This window comes from Monopterus albus, unplaced genomic scaffold, assembly GCF_001952655.1.
Source record: "Monopterus albus unplaced genomic scaffold, M_albus_1.0 scaffold806.1, whole genome shotgun sequence".
Taxonomy (NCBI): Eukaryota; Metazoa; Chordata; class Actinopteri; order Synbranchiformes; family Synbranchidae; genus Monopterus; species Monopterus albus.
Genome location: NW_018128686.1, coordinates 1 through 15,688, shown reverse-complemented (window position 1 = coordinate 15,688; position 15,688 = coordinate 1). Strand labels below are relative to the sequence as shown.

At 41.7% G+C, this 15,688-nt stretch overlaps 2 protein-coding genes across 2 annotated transcripts; both read right to left on the bottom strand.

The window, feature by feature from the left end:
* Nucleotides 1-5,300: 5,300 nt before the first annotated feature.
* On the bottom strand, nucleotides 5,301-9,235 carry LOC109953585 (GTPase IMAP family member 8-like). Its single transcript, XM_020589060.1, has one exon. It carries the CDS (start codon nucleotides 9,060-9,062, stop codon nucleotides 6,045-6,047), a length of 3,018 nt encoding a protein of 1,005 aa, XP_020444716.1. The 5' UTR covers nucleotides 9,063-9,235; the 3' UTR covers nucleotides 5,301-6,044.
* Nucleotides 9,236-12,505: 3,270 nt separating this feature from the next.
* On the bottom strand, nucleotides 12,506-15,679 carry LOC109953584 (GTPase IMAP family member 2-like; the record flags this gene model as incomplete). Its single annotated transcript, XM_020589059.1, has 2 exons — nucleotides 12,506-12,822; nucleotides 15,211-15,679. Coding segments are annotated over 2 exons (720 nt in total), but the record flags the coding sequence as incomplete, so codon positions are not given.
* Between the last annotated feature and the right edge of the window lie 9 nt (nucleotides 15,680-15,688).

The following is a 15,688-nucleotide window of genomic DNA, read 5'->3' as shown; positions in this document are numbered from 1 at the left end:
TGTGTGTGTGTGTGTGTGTGTGTGTGTGTGTGATGCTAATTTGTATGTTAAATGTAGGTGTGGGTGCAAAACAAGCCAACTTGTCTTTGTTAAAATGTGAATTGGCTGTCTGGTCACAAAGAGATGCAGACATCTAGTCTCTACACAGAAGTTACAGCATTCAAAGTAAGCAGATTCTGCTTCATTACAGCTGTAGGAAATATAAACAAGGGAAACAAATGTATTAAAATAATCAAAGCTCAGTAGTTCTGGACAATCATCAATACAGCTGTAATATGCATAAAGAAGTAAGATAAAGTTATGAAAGATAACTAAAAGGAACTACAGGTATGAGAAGTAACTAAAGCTGACAAAGTAACTAGAGTCTATAAGACTCGAATCTTACAGAAGCATGGGTGCAATTAGGGGATTCACCTTCAGAGACAGACAACCACTCACCAACAAGGCAAGGTAACTTAGAATTTGGGCTTCATTTCCCTCAAAGACACGTAGAACAGGCAGTGGCTTCCCACTGTGCCAAATCCACACACCTACAAAGTTTGTTTAGTTTATTTGTTTTCATGCGTTCTTACAAGGGTTATCACAGGTTTTTGGTGTGTGCTCTGGTCAGTGTAGCCATTTGGCTGCTGTTTCATGTTACAAACATGACCACAAAGCTGCTCATTGTTACAGGACTGTTGTGTTGAGTTTGGTTAGTTTGTTGAATACGGGTTAATTTCTGGAAACGTGTTTTCAAGTTGCCCACGAGGTTTAAACAGTACAGGACAACAGACGGCAAATAATCATACAAACAGGAATTTCAAGTGAAAATACTTTTGTGAAATCACAGGGATGTTATTCATTTTCACTGCATCTGACTTTGTGTCCTCACTTTGAGGCCTTTGCTGCCAGAATCAGCTGCTCCTGTTATTTAAACACCTGCCTAATTCCAAGTAACCACAGCTGTAACAGCACAGGAAGAACCACTTTCTAAATGTCCATAATTAGAACTGAAATATGGATAATTATCTTTTCTACCATGAACCTCTTTTCAACTTAATATTTTTGACATAAGAATTGCCAATTTTCTGATTTCAAATTTAAAAAATTCCCAGTATTTTCCATAATCACTATACACTACAGCAATCTTCCAGAACTTTTCACTGAGGTCAACTGTTTATCTAAAAGAGCATTATTAAGCTTCCAGTGAGCCAGATGTTTTCTACTGATCCAGATGTTACTGACATTTAGTCTCAGTGTAATTGCTCTATGATCTGTCACAATGGTGGGGGACGTTTCTACCTCATTCACACTGGGCCATAGTTCTGATGACACAGGACATCCAGACCTACTTACACAGGTGGTTTCACCTGATTCACCAGATTGGTGTCAGAGCGTCACCTGTTGGACTCATCAGTAGCGACACAGGAGACTGCTGCAGTGAAGTTGAACAAACCAGGCTCATCAGTTGATACGGAGGCTGTGACCACACAGGTGCTGGAGAAACACACGAAACGCACCATGCATCAGACTCCACCTGTGCGTGGCTCTCTGTGGAGCTGAGTGTCAGAGCTGCTGGTTCAGCTCAGTGGCTTCCGGAGGCTGCGGTCTGTGGTGATGCAGAGGCAGCCTCAGTGCTGCAAGGGTCTGCTGGACTGCTGACAGCTCTGTCCTCACAGGGAGTCCTGTCTATGGTCTGTGACACAGGATAAAACTGAACCAGCATCAACAGCAGCACTGACTGAGGGAGGCTCGTCTTTAGCGGAACAGTTTGTGATTTATCCCTCCGCTGAAATACAAACATCTGCAAAATTCATTTTGTGTCAACATGACGACTAAAATAAGATTTATTTTATGATCTCATAGGAAAACATTGCTATATACAAAAAATAAAATGCTTATATCTTCACTTGTGATTAGTTGAAAAACACAATATTGATTTTATACATGAAACGTACTGAACAGATCAGTCCCAGTTAGTTTAGTTTTATTGTTTTAGTTGATTTTGCTGAGCTGGAAAACAGAAAAAATAAAATAATATCTGTTCATAAAAAAGGAAATCAATAAAACATTATACAAAATTCTCCCGTGTCCACAGAGAAATATTCATACACATGTAAAAATCAATTCTCACAGTAAAAGCTAATGTAAACTCAGGACTTCAGATTTACTGAAACATAGTTTACATTCAGTATTACGGCACACTGGTCCAGACTGGACCATTAACCAGTTTACACACTTCTGCTGATGTGAGTTTAACTACATGCTAATAGAATGACAGTGATACTACTACTACTACAGTACACTGACACACAGTACACTGATACTTGCAGACTCACTGATCTTGATTTGATTTGATTTGATTTATTCTTTCAAGCATATAAGGACAATCAACACATAATTTCACACATATCAACAAATACCATTATCAATTTACATAGTACATGCTTGAACGGAGTAGGAAGAAGTTAGACTTATCTAGTCCTACCCCTTAACATCATCTTATCATCAATGGTTGCAAGCAGAATCTCGATATAAAAATCCTGTTCTACACCACACAAATAATATTAAGAGAATAAATGCAGAATATTAATATTCAAACTTAAGTACATTCTTGGCTAATTATCTATTACACCACACAAGCACTAACATATAGAAAATTTAAACAGATCATTAATGTATTCTTAATTTAATCTATTATTCTTGCATGTAACTGGAGAGACACATATTTTTATATTTAAGTTTAAACTCCTCAATTCTTGTACAATTTTTCATGTCATCACTTAAATTATTCCATAGTTTTACCCCACTTATAGAAACACAAAATCTTTTTTTGGTTGTACGTATAGCATGAACTTTTAGATTTAACTGACCCCTTAAATTATATCCCCCTTCCCTTTCATTAAATAACGTTTGGATTCTACCAGGTAATAAATCATTCCTGGCCTTAAACATAAACACAGCAGTCTTATAATCCACCAAGTCAAAGAATTTTAACAATTTGGACTGTATGAAAACTACATTGGTGTGATCCCTGTACCCCATCTTATGCACAATTCTTATCGCTCTTTTTTGTAATATATACAATGGTTGAAGTGAGCTTTTGTATGTATTTCCCCAGTTTTCAACACCATACTCTAAGTATGGTAAAATCAAAGAAGAGTACAGAATGTGAAGTGCTTTGACGTCCAGCATACATCTACAGTCTTATGCAAAAGTTTAGGCACCCCTTGATACATAACAGATTTTGGTGATTTTTTATTTGAACAGATGTTAACACAGTTTCTCTTGGAAATGGAAAAAATGCACAATATTTTCTGCAAACAGTGATGCATAGTTACTTCTTATGCCATAAATTGAACAAAAATAAAAAATAAAAACATTATTATGGCATGGTGCAAAAGTTTGGGCACCCTACACAATCAGTACTTAGTAACACCTCCTCTGGCAGATATCACAGCTTGCAAACGCTTTTCATAGCCAGCTAAAAGTCTTTCAATTCTTGTACTTGGGATCTTCTCCCATTCTTCCTTGCAAAAGGCTTCTAGTTCTGTAATATTCTTTGGTCGTCTTGCATGCACAGCTCTTTTAAGATCTACCCACAAATTTTCAATGATGTTTAAATCAGGGGACTGTGATGGCCATTCCAAAACCTTCAGCCTGCGTCTCTTGAGGTATTCCATAGTGGATTTCGAGGTATGTTTAGGATCATTGTCCTGTTGTAGAAGCCATCCTCTTTTCAGCTTCAGCTTTTTTACAGATGGTGTGATGTTTGCTTCCAGAATTTGCTGGTATTTAGTGGAATCCATTCTTCCCTCCACCCGTGCAATGTTTCCTGTGCCACTGGCTGCAACACAACCCCAGAGCATGATAGATCCACCCCCATGCTTAATAGTTGGCCAGGTGTTCTTTTCATGAAATGCTGCTCCTTTTTTTCTCCAAACATGCCTTTGCTGATTGTGTCCAAAGAGTTCTATTTTAACTTCATCAGTCCACAGCACTTGTTTCCAAAACGCATCGGGCTTCTGTAGATGTCCTGTTGCATACTTCAGACGTTGGATTTTATGATGGGGACGCAGATAAGGTTTTCTTCTGCTGACTCTTCCATGAAGGCCTTGTCTGTGCAAGCATCGCTGCACAGTGGAACGGTGCACCACCACTCCTGAGTCTGCTAAATCTTCCTGCAGGTTTTTTGCAGTCAAATGGGGGTTTTGATTTGTCTTTCTGACCAGCATACGAGCAGTTCTGTCCGAGAGTTTTCTTGGTCTTCCAGATCTCATCTTGACCTCCACAGTTCCCCTGATCTGCCATCTCTTAATTACATTTCTTACTGTGGAAACTGCAAGCTGACAACGCTTTGCTATCTTCTTGTAGCCTTCTCCTGCATTGTGGGCATCAATAACTTTCATTTTCAGGGTCTTACACAGCTGCTTAGAGGAACCCATGGTTGCTGGGTGTCCACAAGTGTGTGCACAAGGTTTGAAGAGTCAAGGTATTTGTACAGCTTTGAAATTGGCATTTACCAATGACAGCTGTTGCTGTGCATCAGATCTAACGAGCTGATTAAGGTCTGAAACCTTGTGAGAGACTTTGAGACTCTGGAACTCTTAGGGTGCCCAAACTTTTGCACCATGCCATAATCATGTTTTTATTTTTTATTTTTGTTCAATTTATGGCATAAGAAGTAACTATGCATCACTGTTTGCAGAAAATATTGTGCATTTTTTCCATTTCCAAGAGAAACTGTGTTAACATCTGTTCAAATAAAAAATCACCAAAATCTGTTATTTATCAAGGGGTGCCTAAACTTTTGCATAAGACTGTAACCCTTGCTAGAATCGATATATTTTTTGCTATTTTATGCTGAACATGTCTGATATGAGATTTCCATCTTAAGTTGTGAAGCTGAATTAAAATATTCTTTGCCCCCAGTTTTACTCCCACTGCCAGTTTTCCCAGTCTGCACCAGCCTGAGAAGCTTCCTGTTATGGTCCTCATCATTCCCTCCCAGCTCTCTTTTCTCTTGGACATCCTGCAGTTAAGGTGCATATTAAATGTGTGTGCTCCTGCTCTACAGCCATCTGCATCTGAAGCTTAATGAACATGCCCTTCATAACCTCTTTTTGTATGGATGTGTCTTACTTCTGTTTTTTCTATGATTCAGCATTTTTCACTCCTTGGATTTAGATTCTAGATGTAAAATCACTTTTCATTGTTTTTTTCAATACAATCCTTTCTCATTTCATTCTTACACATTCACTAATGATTATTTCAAACACACACACACACACACATATCCTTACTTACTAAACATCTTAACTGTCTACTTTATGCATTTTGCCATAGCATTTTATTTTCCTCTCTCTCCCCGCTCCTCTTGCTGTTCTTGTGGGAATTCTAACTGAAAAGAGACAATTTGTTCAATAGTTTCCTGCAGCCCTTCTTGTAAGGTTATTTCTGATGCCAGATCATCAGAGGCCAGTTCTGCTGTTATGGCCTGTGTTTCTTGGGCTTTTTGGTTCTCCCCGGGACCCATATTTACAGCTCTACAGCCCTCTGCATCTGAAGCTTGATGAACATGCCCTTTGTGAGCCATCATCTCTCACCTTGTCCACAATATCCCACATCTCTGTTGCCTGACCTGGATGTTGAGGACAACAGATCTTCCTCCACAGCTCTGACGGAGCTCAGTTTCATTTCTGGCTCCTAAAATTACTAAAGAGTGAACCAGGCCACCATACAGAATATAGATACGCTTTATAGGAGCAGAGATGTGAAGGGGAGGGGTTAATTTGTTGTAATTCAATGCACTGAATGAGAACATGCTGCCAGTACACATACACCTAGCTAAGGTGTTTCTAATATTTTGTCCGCCCCATTTATGTCAGTAGTGGTGACAAAATGATCGTGTCCTCCAGAAAGATTAACTCACTCCTGACTGTCAGATTGTTGCACTGCACTGCATGTCGCTACAGTACCATATACGTACCATATAAACTCAGTGTGCAGAGTAGCTGATAGGACAACAAAGTCACGATGATCAACAGCTGGGCAGTGACAGTCAATCACATTATGGTACATCTGCTCTTGGCTTGTTCTTTCAAATCTTTTATTTCTCGATCATGCTTGTTCTTCAAGTTATCAATTTCTTCTTTGAGTTGTTTTTCTTTGTGATTCGACAGATTTCCTAACAGATCATACTCTTTACTGTGTCTCCCTTCTGTCTCTTGCATCTGTCTCTCATGTCGCAGCTTTAGCTCCTTTATTTCCTCCATGTGTTTTTCTACCAGAGCTGCAAAATCTTTGGTGTACTTCTTTCTGAACTCATTGAATTCTTCAGCCTGTTTCCTGGCCTCCTCCTCATAACTCTTCTTCATGTCATCCATGTCTTTCTTATACTTTTCCTCTAATTCTTTCCTCTCCTTCTCCTCTTGTTCTCGTCTGAGTTTATCTTCTTCTTTTCTTTTCTCTTCATATTTTTCTCGTTCCTGCTCATATTCATCTTGGAGTTTTCTAACTCTTCTCTTTTCCTCCTGTTGTCTCTCTTCACCCTCTTGATGTCGTTTCTCCCACCAATCTTTTCTTTCCTTCTCCCAGGCTTCTCGTTTTTCTTCCATCTCTTTTTTAACCTGTTCCAGTTTTCTGTCAATGGTTTGTTTTCTCTCTGATTCTGACTTGATTTTTTTCTCCAAATTTTCCCGTTCATGTTCCCACTTCTGTTGTTGAAGTTTTTCCTGCTCTATCCGCTTCCTGTCTTCTTCTTCATCTTCTTGATGTCGTTTCTCCCACCACTCTTTTCTTTCCTTCTCCCAGGCTTCTCGTTTTTCTTCCATCTCTTTTCTACTCTGCTCCAGTTTTCTGTCAATTGTTTCTTTTTCTTCTGATTCTGACTTGATTTTTTTCTCCAAAGTTTCTCGTTCCTGTTCCCACTCCCGTCGTTTAAGTTGATCCTGCTCTTTCCTCTTCATGTCTTCTCCTTCTCTCAATTCCTGTTCCTTCTTTCTCTCCTCACGCTCCTTGTTGATGTTTTCCTTCATTTCTTCAAGTTGTTTTTTTCTCAGTTTTCTCTCCTCTTCAATTTCTGCTCTCTCTTCTTCCATTCTTTTGTTCATCGCTTGTATTTTTTCCTCATGTTTTTGTTCAAGCTCTTCCTTCTGCCTCTGCATCTCTTCTTCCTTCTCCTTCAGGATCCTCTCTATCTCATGTTTAATTGCAGCCTCGGCCTCCTGGAACATCTCGCTGGTGTAGCAGCTGCCTCCGTTCTCCTTCACCATGGACCTGACCTTTGTCAGCAGCTCGCTGACCTGAGTACGATCCTTCAGATCATTATTATTGAAGACATGGTACCTGTCTCCACAGTCATGTAACAGTTTTATGACAATGTCATCACAGTCTTCTGTCAGGTAACTCTCAAATGTTTGATCCTTTAGTTCATCTCCTCTGGTGAATGTAACAATAATGTAATTTCCTGATTTCTTGCCAAAATATTTCTTGATCAGCTCCACAGTTTCTTTTTCCTCCCGTGTGAATCGACCGATCTGCAGCACCAATAAGATCACATGGGGTCCAGGAGCCAACATGCTGATGCATTTCACCAGCTCCTCTTCAACTTCATCATTAGACAGAGTTGTATCAAACAAGCCAGGGGTGTCAACCACGACCACAGGCTGCCCGTCAATTGCTCCTGAGGCTTTCTGGCAAAACTTGGTGATAGACTTCTGGCTGGGTTTAGATATAAAATGTGTTTCACCCAAAATTGTATTTGCTGTTGCAGTCTTCCCACTGCCAGTCTTCCCAATCAGCACCATCCTGAGAGACTCTCTGCTCTGAATTCTGTCAGTGGTTTCCATCTCATTTTTATGTTTTAGACTCAATTCAGCTTTGAGATTTATAAACTTCTCCATCTGAGCCCTGGAGAACATGTCCTGTGTGAAGCACCTGGATCCTTCAGTGCTGATCATGTCCACAGTGCGGAGCAGCTCAGAGACCTGCTGCCCCTCCTTGATGCTGAGAACAACACATCTTCCTCCACAGCTCTGACTGAGCTCCTGGATGTCTCTGCTCTTTTTTACAAAGTCAACAACAGCTGGAGCTGTAGGATCTGACTCCACAGTGAACAAAATCATGGTGAAGTCCCTGACTCGAGAGCCAAACGTTTCCCGGATGGTCTCTAACTCTCCCTTGTCATCATCAGTGAGGGGACCCACAGGTAGGACCAGGAGGAAGGCATGGACGCCCTCAGGACCACAGAGGGAGATACACTTGAGTGATTCCTCCATCACGGCTATCAGAGGTTTTCCATACAAGGCAGGTAGCTGCACCAGGGAAACCCGACATTCACACACCTCTGCCTGATGTTTAACACACTCTGGGGAGTTGGATACTGAGGAAAGCTCTGTCTGACCTAAAATGGCCTTGGCTGCTGAGGTCTTCCCTGCTCCTCCCCTCCCACACACAACCAGATTTAAAGCTGGTTTTGGTCTCATGGGCTCCTCAGCGGAGAGGAAGGCTCCTTGGTTTTGATCCACAATCTTCTCAATCTTCTGCATTAATTGTTCACGGTGACTTTCAAACATGTTGTACTGTCGTCCTCCACATTCTTCCAGCAGCTGATTCATAGTGGAACTTTGTTTACTCTCCTTGTCTGTCATGACGACCAGTGAGCGTTTAAAAGCATCTGGAGCAAACAAACTCAGGATGAACTCCAGCCTCTGTTTGTTCTCTGCGCTGAACTTGGAGGGTTTCACTAGCAGCAGAACATCTGGACCTGGTGGGCACAAACGCACGCAGCTCTTCACTTGGCTTCTCACCATCTGCTCAGACAGACTGAACATGTCTGGGGCTTTTACTACTATCACAGAGTTGCCTCTCCACTCTCCACTGGTGGCCACACATTGTTGGACTGATGTTTCTATCTTGAAATGAAATCCTTGATCTTCAGTGATGAAGTTAGCAAGTTTTGTCTTTTTGGCGCCATCCTTCCCCACCAGCACAATCCTAAACACCGACACTGTAAAACAACAAACAGAAAAAAACTGGTAACATTTCAGAGTTGGCTGGTGAGTGGAACCAAAGTCATTCATTAATACTCAAAAGGACACGTCACCATGGCAAAAAAGCTGCCTTGCAGATTGTTACCGATTTTACAGTCACCAAAACAGTTTACCAGAACTAACAATGGCAAAGGCAGGCAGAAGTACCGGGCTTCCAGGTGTACAGAGCGGATCGCATAACGGAGCTGTCCAGGAAAACAAGAGGCGGTGGAATCTGCTTCTACATAAATGAAGGTTGGTGCACAGATGTCACAGTGCTACAGAGGACATGTAACACAGACCTAGAGACTCTTGCTATCAATTGCAAACCTTTTTACTCTCCCCATGAATTTAACAGTTTCATTCTAATTGGAGTGTACATAAAACCACAAGCAAATGGTAGTGCGCTACGGCTCCTGGCAGAATGGATAACTAGCGTGGAGCCAGACCATCCCGACTCTCCACTCATTGTTCTAGGGGACTTTAACAAGGCTAATCTCACCCACGAACTGCCCAAATACAGACAGCACATCACCTGCTCAACCAGAAACCAATGGTCAGACAGCACATCACCTGCTCAACCAGAAGCCAATGGTCTCTAGATGGCACTTTGAAACACTTACCTTATTCATGCTTTTATCACCACCCGACTGGATTACTGCAATGCATTTTATCTGGGGATTGGAGAGTCCTCCATCACTCGCCTCCAGATGGTCCAAAATCCTGCAGCACGTCTTTTATAAGTATAAGTAAATATGAGCACATTTCTCCAGTTTTGGCTTCCTTGCACTGGTTACCTGTTTATCTTAGGATCCACTATAAAATTTTATTATTCGTTTTTAAATCCCTTCATGGTTTTGCACCTTCCTATTTATCTGACTTGCTTCACTGGCATATGCCTATGCATTCTTTGAGGTCAGCTAATCAGTTTCTTTTGAGTGTGCCCAGAACAAAGCGCAAGCTTAGAAGTGATCGTGCCTTTGCGACTGCTGCTCCCAAGCAATGGAATGATTTGCCGCTGCCCATCAGACAAGCCTATTTAAGACATTCTTTTGAGGACAGTGAAGTCCAGATCCTCTCCAGAGAACATCGCTGGTTTGAGAGAGGAGTTAAGGAAGCTATTTTTGTAAAAATAGAACACCCCTCACTAAACAGGGGTGGTGGACTAAGACACAACTTGTCTTCCATCTACAATCCTGTTTTGAGATCTCTGCCCAAACATGCCCACCAGGACAATAGGCGTCGGTTGACGGGAGGATTCAAAGACAGGTAATGACTCTCACCGTTACTGGGCTATAACGACTCAGTCATTAAGGGACATTGTTGGCCTTCAAAGGACTGAAACACCACGAGGGGGATAAATATCTCTGGCTCAACACCAGTCAGTCAGAACTGATGAAGCCTCTTGGATGAGAGGCGAAATGTCTTCGACCTAGAAATCTAGTTTTTTTTCACTCTTCTTTGCCTGTTTTTAAGTCCCTTTTGAAAACTCATTTATTCTCATTGGCGTTTTGACATTTTATATTGGTGTTGATTTTATCTGTACTTGTAAGTTGTGTTTATTTTTAATGTATATTTAGAAGAAGCTTTTTTATTTATTGTCATTGTAACACTGTGACACGTACAACAAAATTTTGTTCGGAGCCGAGGGCCGCTGCGTGCATATGCGCCACCATCGCGGGGAACTTGGGGGGTTCAGTGTCTTGCCCAAGGACACTTCGACACGTGGACTGCAGGCACCGAGATTCGAACCCTCAACCTTCTGGTTGGGAGACAACTGCTCTACCCACCGCACCGTTATTTACACTGTACAGCACTTTGGTGCACCTCGGCTGTTTTAGTGCTTTATAAATAAAGTTGGAATGGAATGGAATAGAATGCTTATGAGCACTGGTAAGCAAATGGGCAACAGCATTCTGGATTGACTGCACGGTCCAGAGAGGACCGATTTATACCCACATACAAGGAATTACAATAATCAATATGACAAAACATTTTGTGAAAGATGAAATTTTGTGAAATGACAAAAGATTTTTAAAAATCCTGTGCACTCACAAACTGTTTAACCCTTGACAATAATCGTTTGATATAGGATATATACCATGTCGTATCTGGCACACTTCCATTTAAGCGTACACTCTGCCTATCAAAAAAAAATCATACTATTCACTTCTAAATTGTGTGCGTGCACAGACCTGCATGTGCTTATGAATGCATTTGTTTGGCTATTGTGACACACAGTAAGTAAACCTTTTTAAAGAGTGAGAGTTGTGTCAGTTGTGTTTAATATAGACCTACAGTATGTCGTGTTGGACGGCCAGTAATCAGGCTAGATTACTGGCCCAGATTCAACAGCAATACTTTACTCCGTGATCAGTAGCAACACAGCAGTAGAAACAGGAACTCAGGAAGCACAACTTTTCCCATGACCCCACAGGAAATGGCATTATAACAGTAGTGTCCCTAGTGGTAACTTCAAGAACACGCAGCATTGTACACTATTAAACACTTCAACCTAGATGATTCGATCTAGGTTAACAGGGACTTGACTAAACACTGCAGGGTGCTGTTAGAAAACTTCCCATGATATAGACAGAACAGACAGTTCCCGGTTGTTGCAGCATTCAGTTTCATAAATTGTTACTCAGAAGGTAGCTTGCTTAAGAAATAAGCGTGAGATGCAGTTTAGCTCCATGTCTCCATCAGCACCAAGAAACTTGTTTGATCACACCTGCAGTGAAATTTCTCCGAGAAGCAGTACCTCTTTGTTAGAAATTAAGTGTAACAAACACACAGCAGATCCTCCTCACTGTGACTTTGTAGGGCTGACAAAATCTACCAGTAAGTTCTAGTATCACTGTATAATATGCAAGAGTTCAAGATAGAATCAGTAATAAACATATGGTACAGCCACGTCACTGCCCTTAACGCTCAGCTCTGACCTTGTTTTGTTGCTGCTTCCCACCCGTGTATGTCAGCGCCATGTACCCAGCTCCAGTGTGAGCACCACTGAGCTCTTAAACTGCCACACGTACACAGATGTAACTGAAATGTGAGCCATGTGCGCACAAGAATAATAACCAGGTGGTGTGTGCGATGGTCAAATGGCCCAGTTTCCTCCCAAGCTGCTGGGTTACAACATGTTCCTTCCAGTTTGGCCTGATCAGAAGCTTCTCTATAAATGTCCACCACATGTGAAACGTCCTGGTCTCTCCACTGACCCCGTCGCTGTCGTCGCTCTCCTCCATGTTTAGTGTTACTGGTCTGTGAGGGTCGATGCCGAATGATAACAACAGACCGTATGTGCAGAAGGAGACGTTAAGTTTTCCCTCTTGCCATCTGGGAAAAGGAACAGAAGCATCTACTCCAGATCCAACAGGATGATGAACAGCTTTTTCCCCACAAGCATTCAGGACTATAAATGCACTGAGCTGGTGAGAAACACTATTTAATTTTTTTTTTTGTGTGTATGCAAGTACTCAGGAAAATGACACTGAAGTGAATATTGAACTACATAAAATGAGCACTAGATTTTTCTCATTCTCATCTGTTCACTACAGTCAGCAGAATGAGCACCGGGTGGGTTTAGTGGGTGAACGGGACGAGGCAGGTCTGCCACGGGGAGAGTGAAGATGCCACATTTCTGCAGGTTTTTTGTTGTGTTCAGCTTGTTCAACAAGTGTACAGTATAACCTTTGTCTCCACTGCTGCTGGATTTTGTTGCACATATCAAGCATTGTTGTCATAGAAAAATATCGACTACGGTACCTTGTCATATGTGTGTGCATCCACAGACACACACCCTCCCTCCCTGTAACAGAGGATCAGAGCTCTCAGTCAGCTTTACTTTTGTCCTTGTCACTCATCTTAAAATATCCACAAACCACTGAAGTTTCTTCTCCACGGTCTAACAAGCAGCTCAGCCAGCATCAGGCTAATGTACAGTAATGCTGCCGTTAAGTGCTATCGGTGTGTAGTATTGAGCAACTTTTACAAGTCACAGGTACAGTACTAGAGGGTGGTATCGGACCTGATTCCCGATACTGGTATTGGTATCAGTGCATCCCTGGTTACAAGCATAGCAATTTCTCTCAAATGATGGAAAAGCCCTTCTCATCCAAGAAGCTCACATAGAAAACCTCAGACAAACATGTGATGGGATACTGAAAACCTTAGAAATCTGCTATCTAACCACATACAGTTACTGTAGATGACACAGCTCTAGCCTCCAGTACTGCTATGAGGAACCTTGGAGTAAATTTTGACCAGGATATGTTCTTTAATTTACACATAAACCAAGTTTTGAAAACTGCCTTCTTTCACCTGCACAATATTGACAAAATCAGGAGCATCCGGTCTCAAAGTGATGCTGAAAGCCAGAGTACTGACAGGAACTAGCAAGAGAGATCATATCTCTCTCATATTAGTTTCTCTCCACTGGCTCCCTGTAAAATTCAGAATAGAATTTAAAATCCTTCTCCTAACATACAAAGCCCTTAATGACAAGGCTCCATCGTATCTTAAAGACCTCATAGAGCTTCATCAGCACTTTGCTCTCAGAGTGCAGGTTTACTTGTGGTTCCTAGAGTCCACAGAAGTAGAATGGGAGGCAGAGCCTTTAGCTATCAAGCTCCTCTCCTATGGAACCAACTCCCAGTCTCAGTTCGGGAGGCGGACACCCTCTCTACCTTTAAGATTAGACTTAAGACGTTCCTTTTTGATAAAGCTTATAGTTAGGGCTGGATCAGGTGACCCTGAGCCTTCCCTCTCCTTGCATCTATATGCCACCATTACATGTCATTAACATTGTCTCCTCTCTCCTGCAGTGCCCCCCCCCAACTCTCTCCCTGTACCTTTCTGCAGGTTGCCCTGGCTCTGGAGCTCTATGTCTCTGATGAGCAGTCACCGGCCACATCAACCAGCCCAGTGTTTGATTGTTTATTGTTGTGTTTGCTGCTTTTCTTTTCTTTTCTCCCTCCTCTATGCACTCACCTCAACTGGCCAAGGCAGAAGGCCGCTGGGGTTTTCCTCCATAACAGGCTTTTTCAAAGTGTGAGGCGCGCCTCCCCTGGGGGGCGCCAGAGTACATCAGGGGAGGCGCGAAACATTTTTGTAAAGGAGAAGAAAAGAAAGCTAAATTGCCGCTTGCACGGTTTTGGCTGTCTGTGGTGAGCGAGTTCCCACACCTCTCCAGTAAAGCTGTCAAAGTGCTCATTCCTTTCACCTCCACCTACCTCTGTGAGTGCGGATTTTCTGTACTGACCATGATTAAAAGCAAGCACCGCTCAAGGCTACAGGTAGAGGATGATTTACGTTTGTTCCTCTCTTCAGCGCATCCCCGTATCAGCCGCCTATGCGCATCAAAGACACAAACTCATTGTTCCCACTGAAATAGAGGTGAGCTTCCCCACTAACTTTCATACAAATGTTAGTGTTAAATGTGTTGAAATGTTAAAAGGTGTTAGAACTGTTAAACATGTTCATAAAATTGCAGCAACTCCTACTTCTAGGTCCTTTATTTGAAAGCTGTTTTACTGTAGCCCTTATACTCACCTCTGACAGCACTGAAAATGTTTTTGTGATTAATTTACTGAAGGCAATAATTTAAGTAGAAGATGTATTTAATTCACTTACACTGTTTGATTCTGCTGTCCACTGGTGACGGAGTGTGTGATGTGAACATCCATCTGAGCACTGTTCAAAGACAAACTCATCAGTACATGAACTTCACCTTTTAGATGTCTGACTTCATATACTGGTGTTTTGCAAGTCTACTCACGGTCAGCAGCACGGCTTTTTGCTGAACCTATAGCAGACAACCCTGTAAAAGACAATTACAATCAAATCAAGTTTATTTATATAGCACTTTTTTTAAAAACTCATAGTAACAGAGTGCATAAGAGAACGGTAAACAAGACAAAAGCAGACTAACAGTTAACTTAAAATACAATACATAATAAAAACAAGACACACAATAAACCAAAATACTATATAAGCTACGTTCTTCAACTCTGGCTAGCACCACACACCAGATTGAAAAGGCACTGTGTGTCTTCAGTAAAAAGTTGAAGAATTCCAAACTGAAGCAAACTGAACAAAAATAACACCAGCTGAAATTACTTTCACAGTAACATTATGTTGAAGCTTAATTAAGGATAATTTATATTCATTAGGTGATAAAAACTGCTGCTCAACCTACCAACAGTTCTAACAGGATCCAAGTTGGCAATGACTGCTCCCCCTTGTTTCAGACTTCCATGACCACCAGGTAAATCAGCCTTTGCGTCCTCAAACACATCACACGTCACATGATCTCCATTGTTCTCCTTCACAATTTGGCCCATGACTGTTAACAACTCCGGACGTTCAAGATTTGTCTGCCACAACAACCTGTGTTGACATTTACTGAACAGGTCTCCCAACAGTGGACGTTGCATGTAATTTTCTATGAGACCTGAACTCTTCTCTCTGGGTGTTGATAACAGAACCAGTGAATGATCAAATGATCCATCACTGAAGAGTTCAAGGACTGACTGCAGTCTCTGTCTCTTCTCCTCTGTGAAGCCTTCAAGCTGTAGGACCAGCAGGAACACATGAGGTCCAGGACTAGAGTTTCTGACACAGTAGTCAACATGTTCTCTTAATCTGTCTTCAGAGATGTCAGGATGCAGCAGATC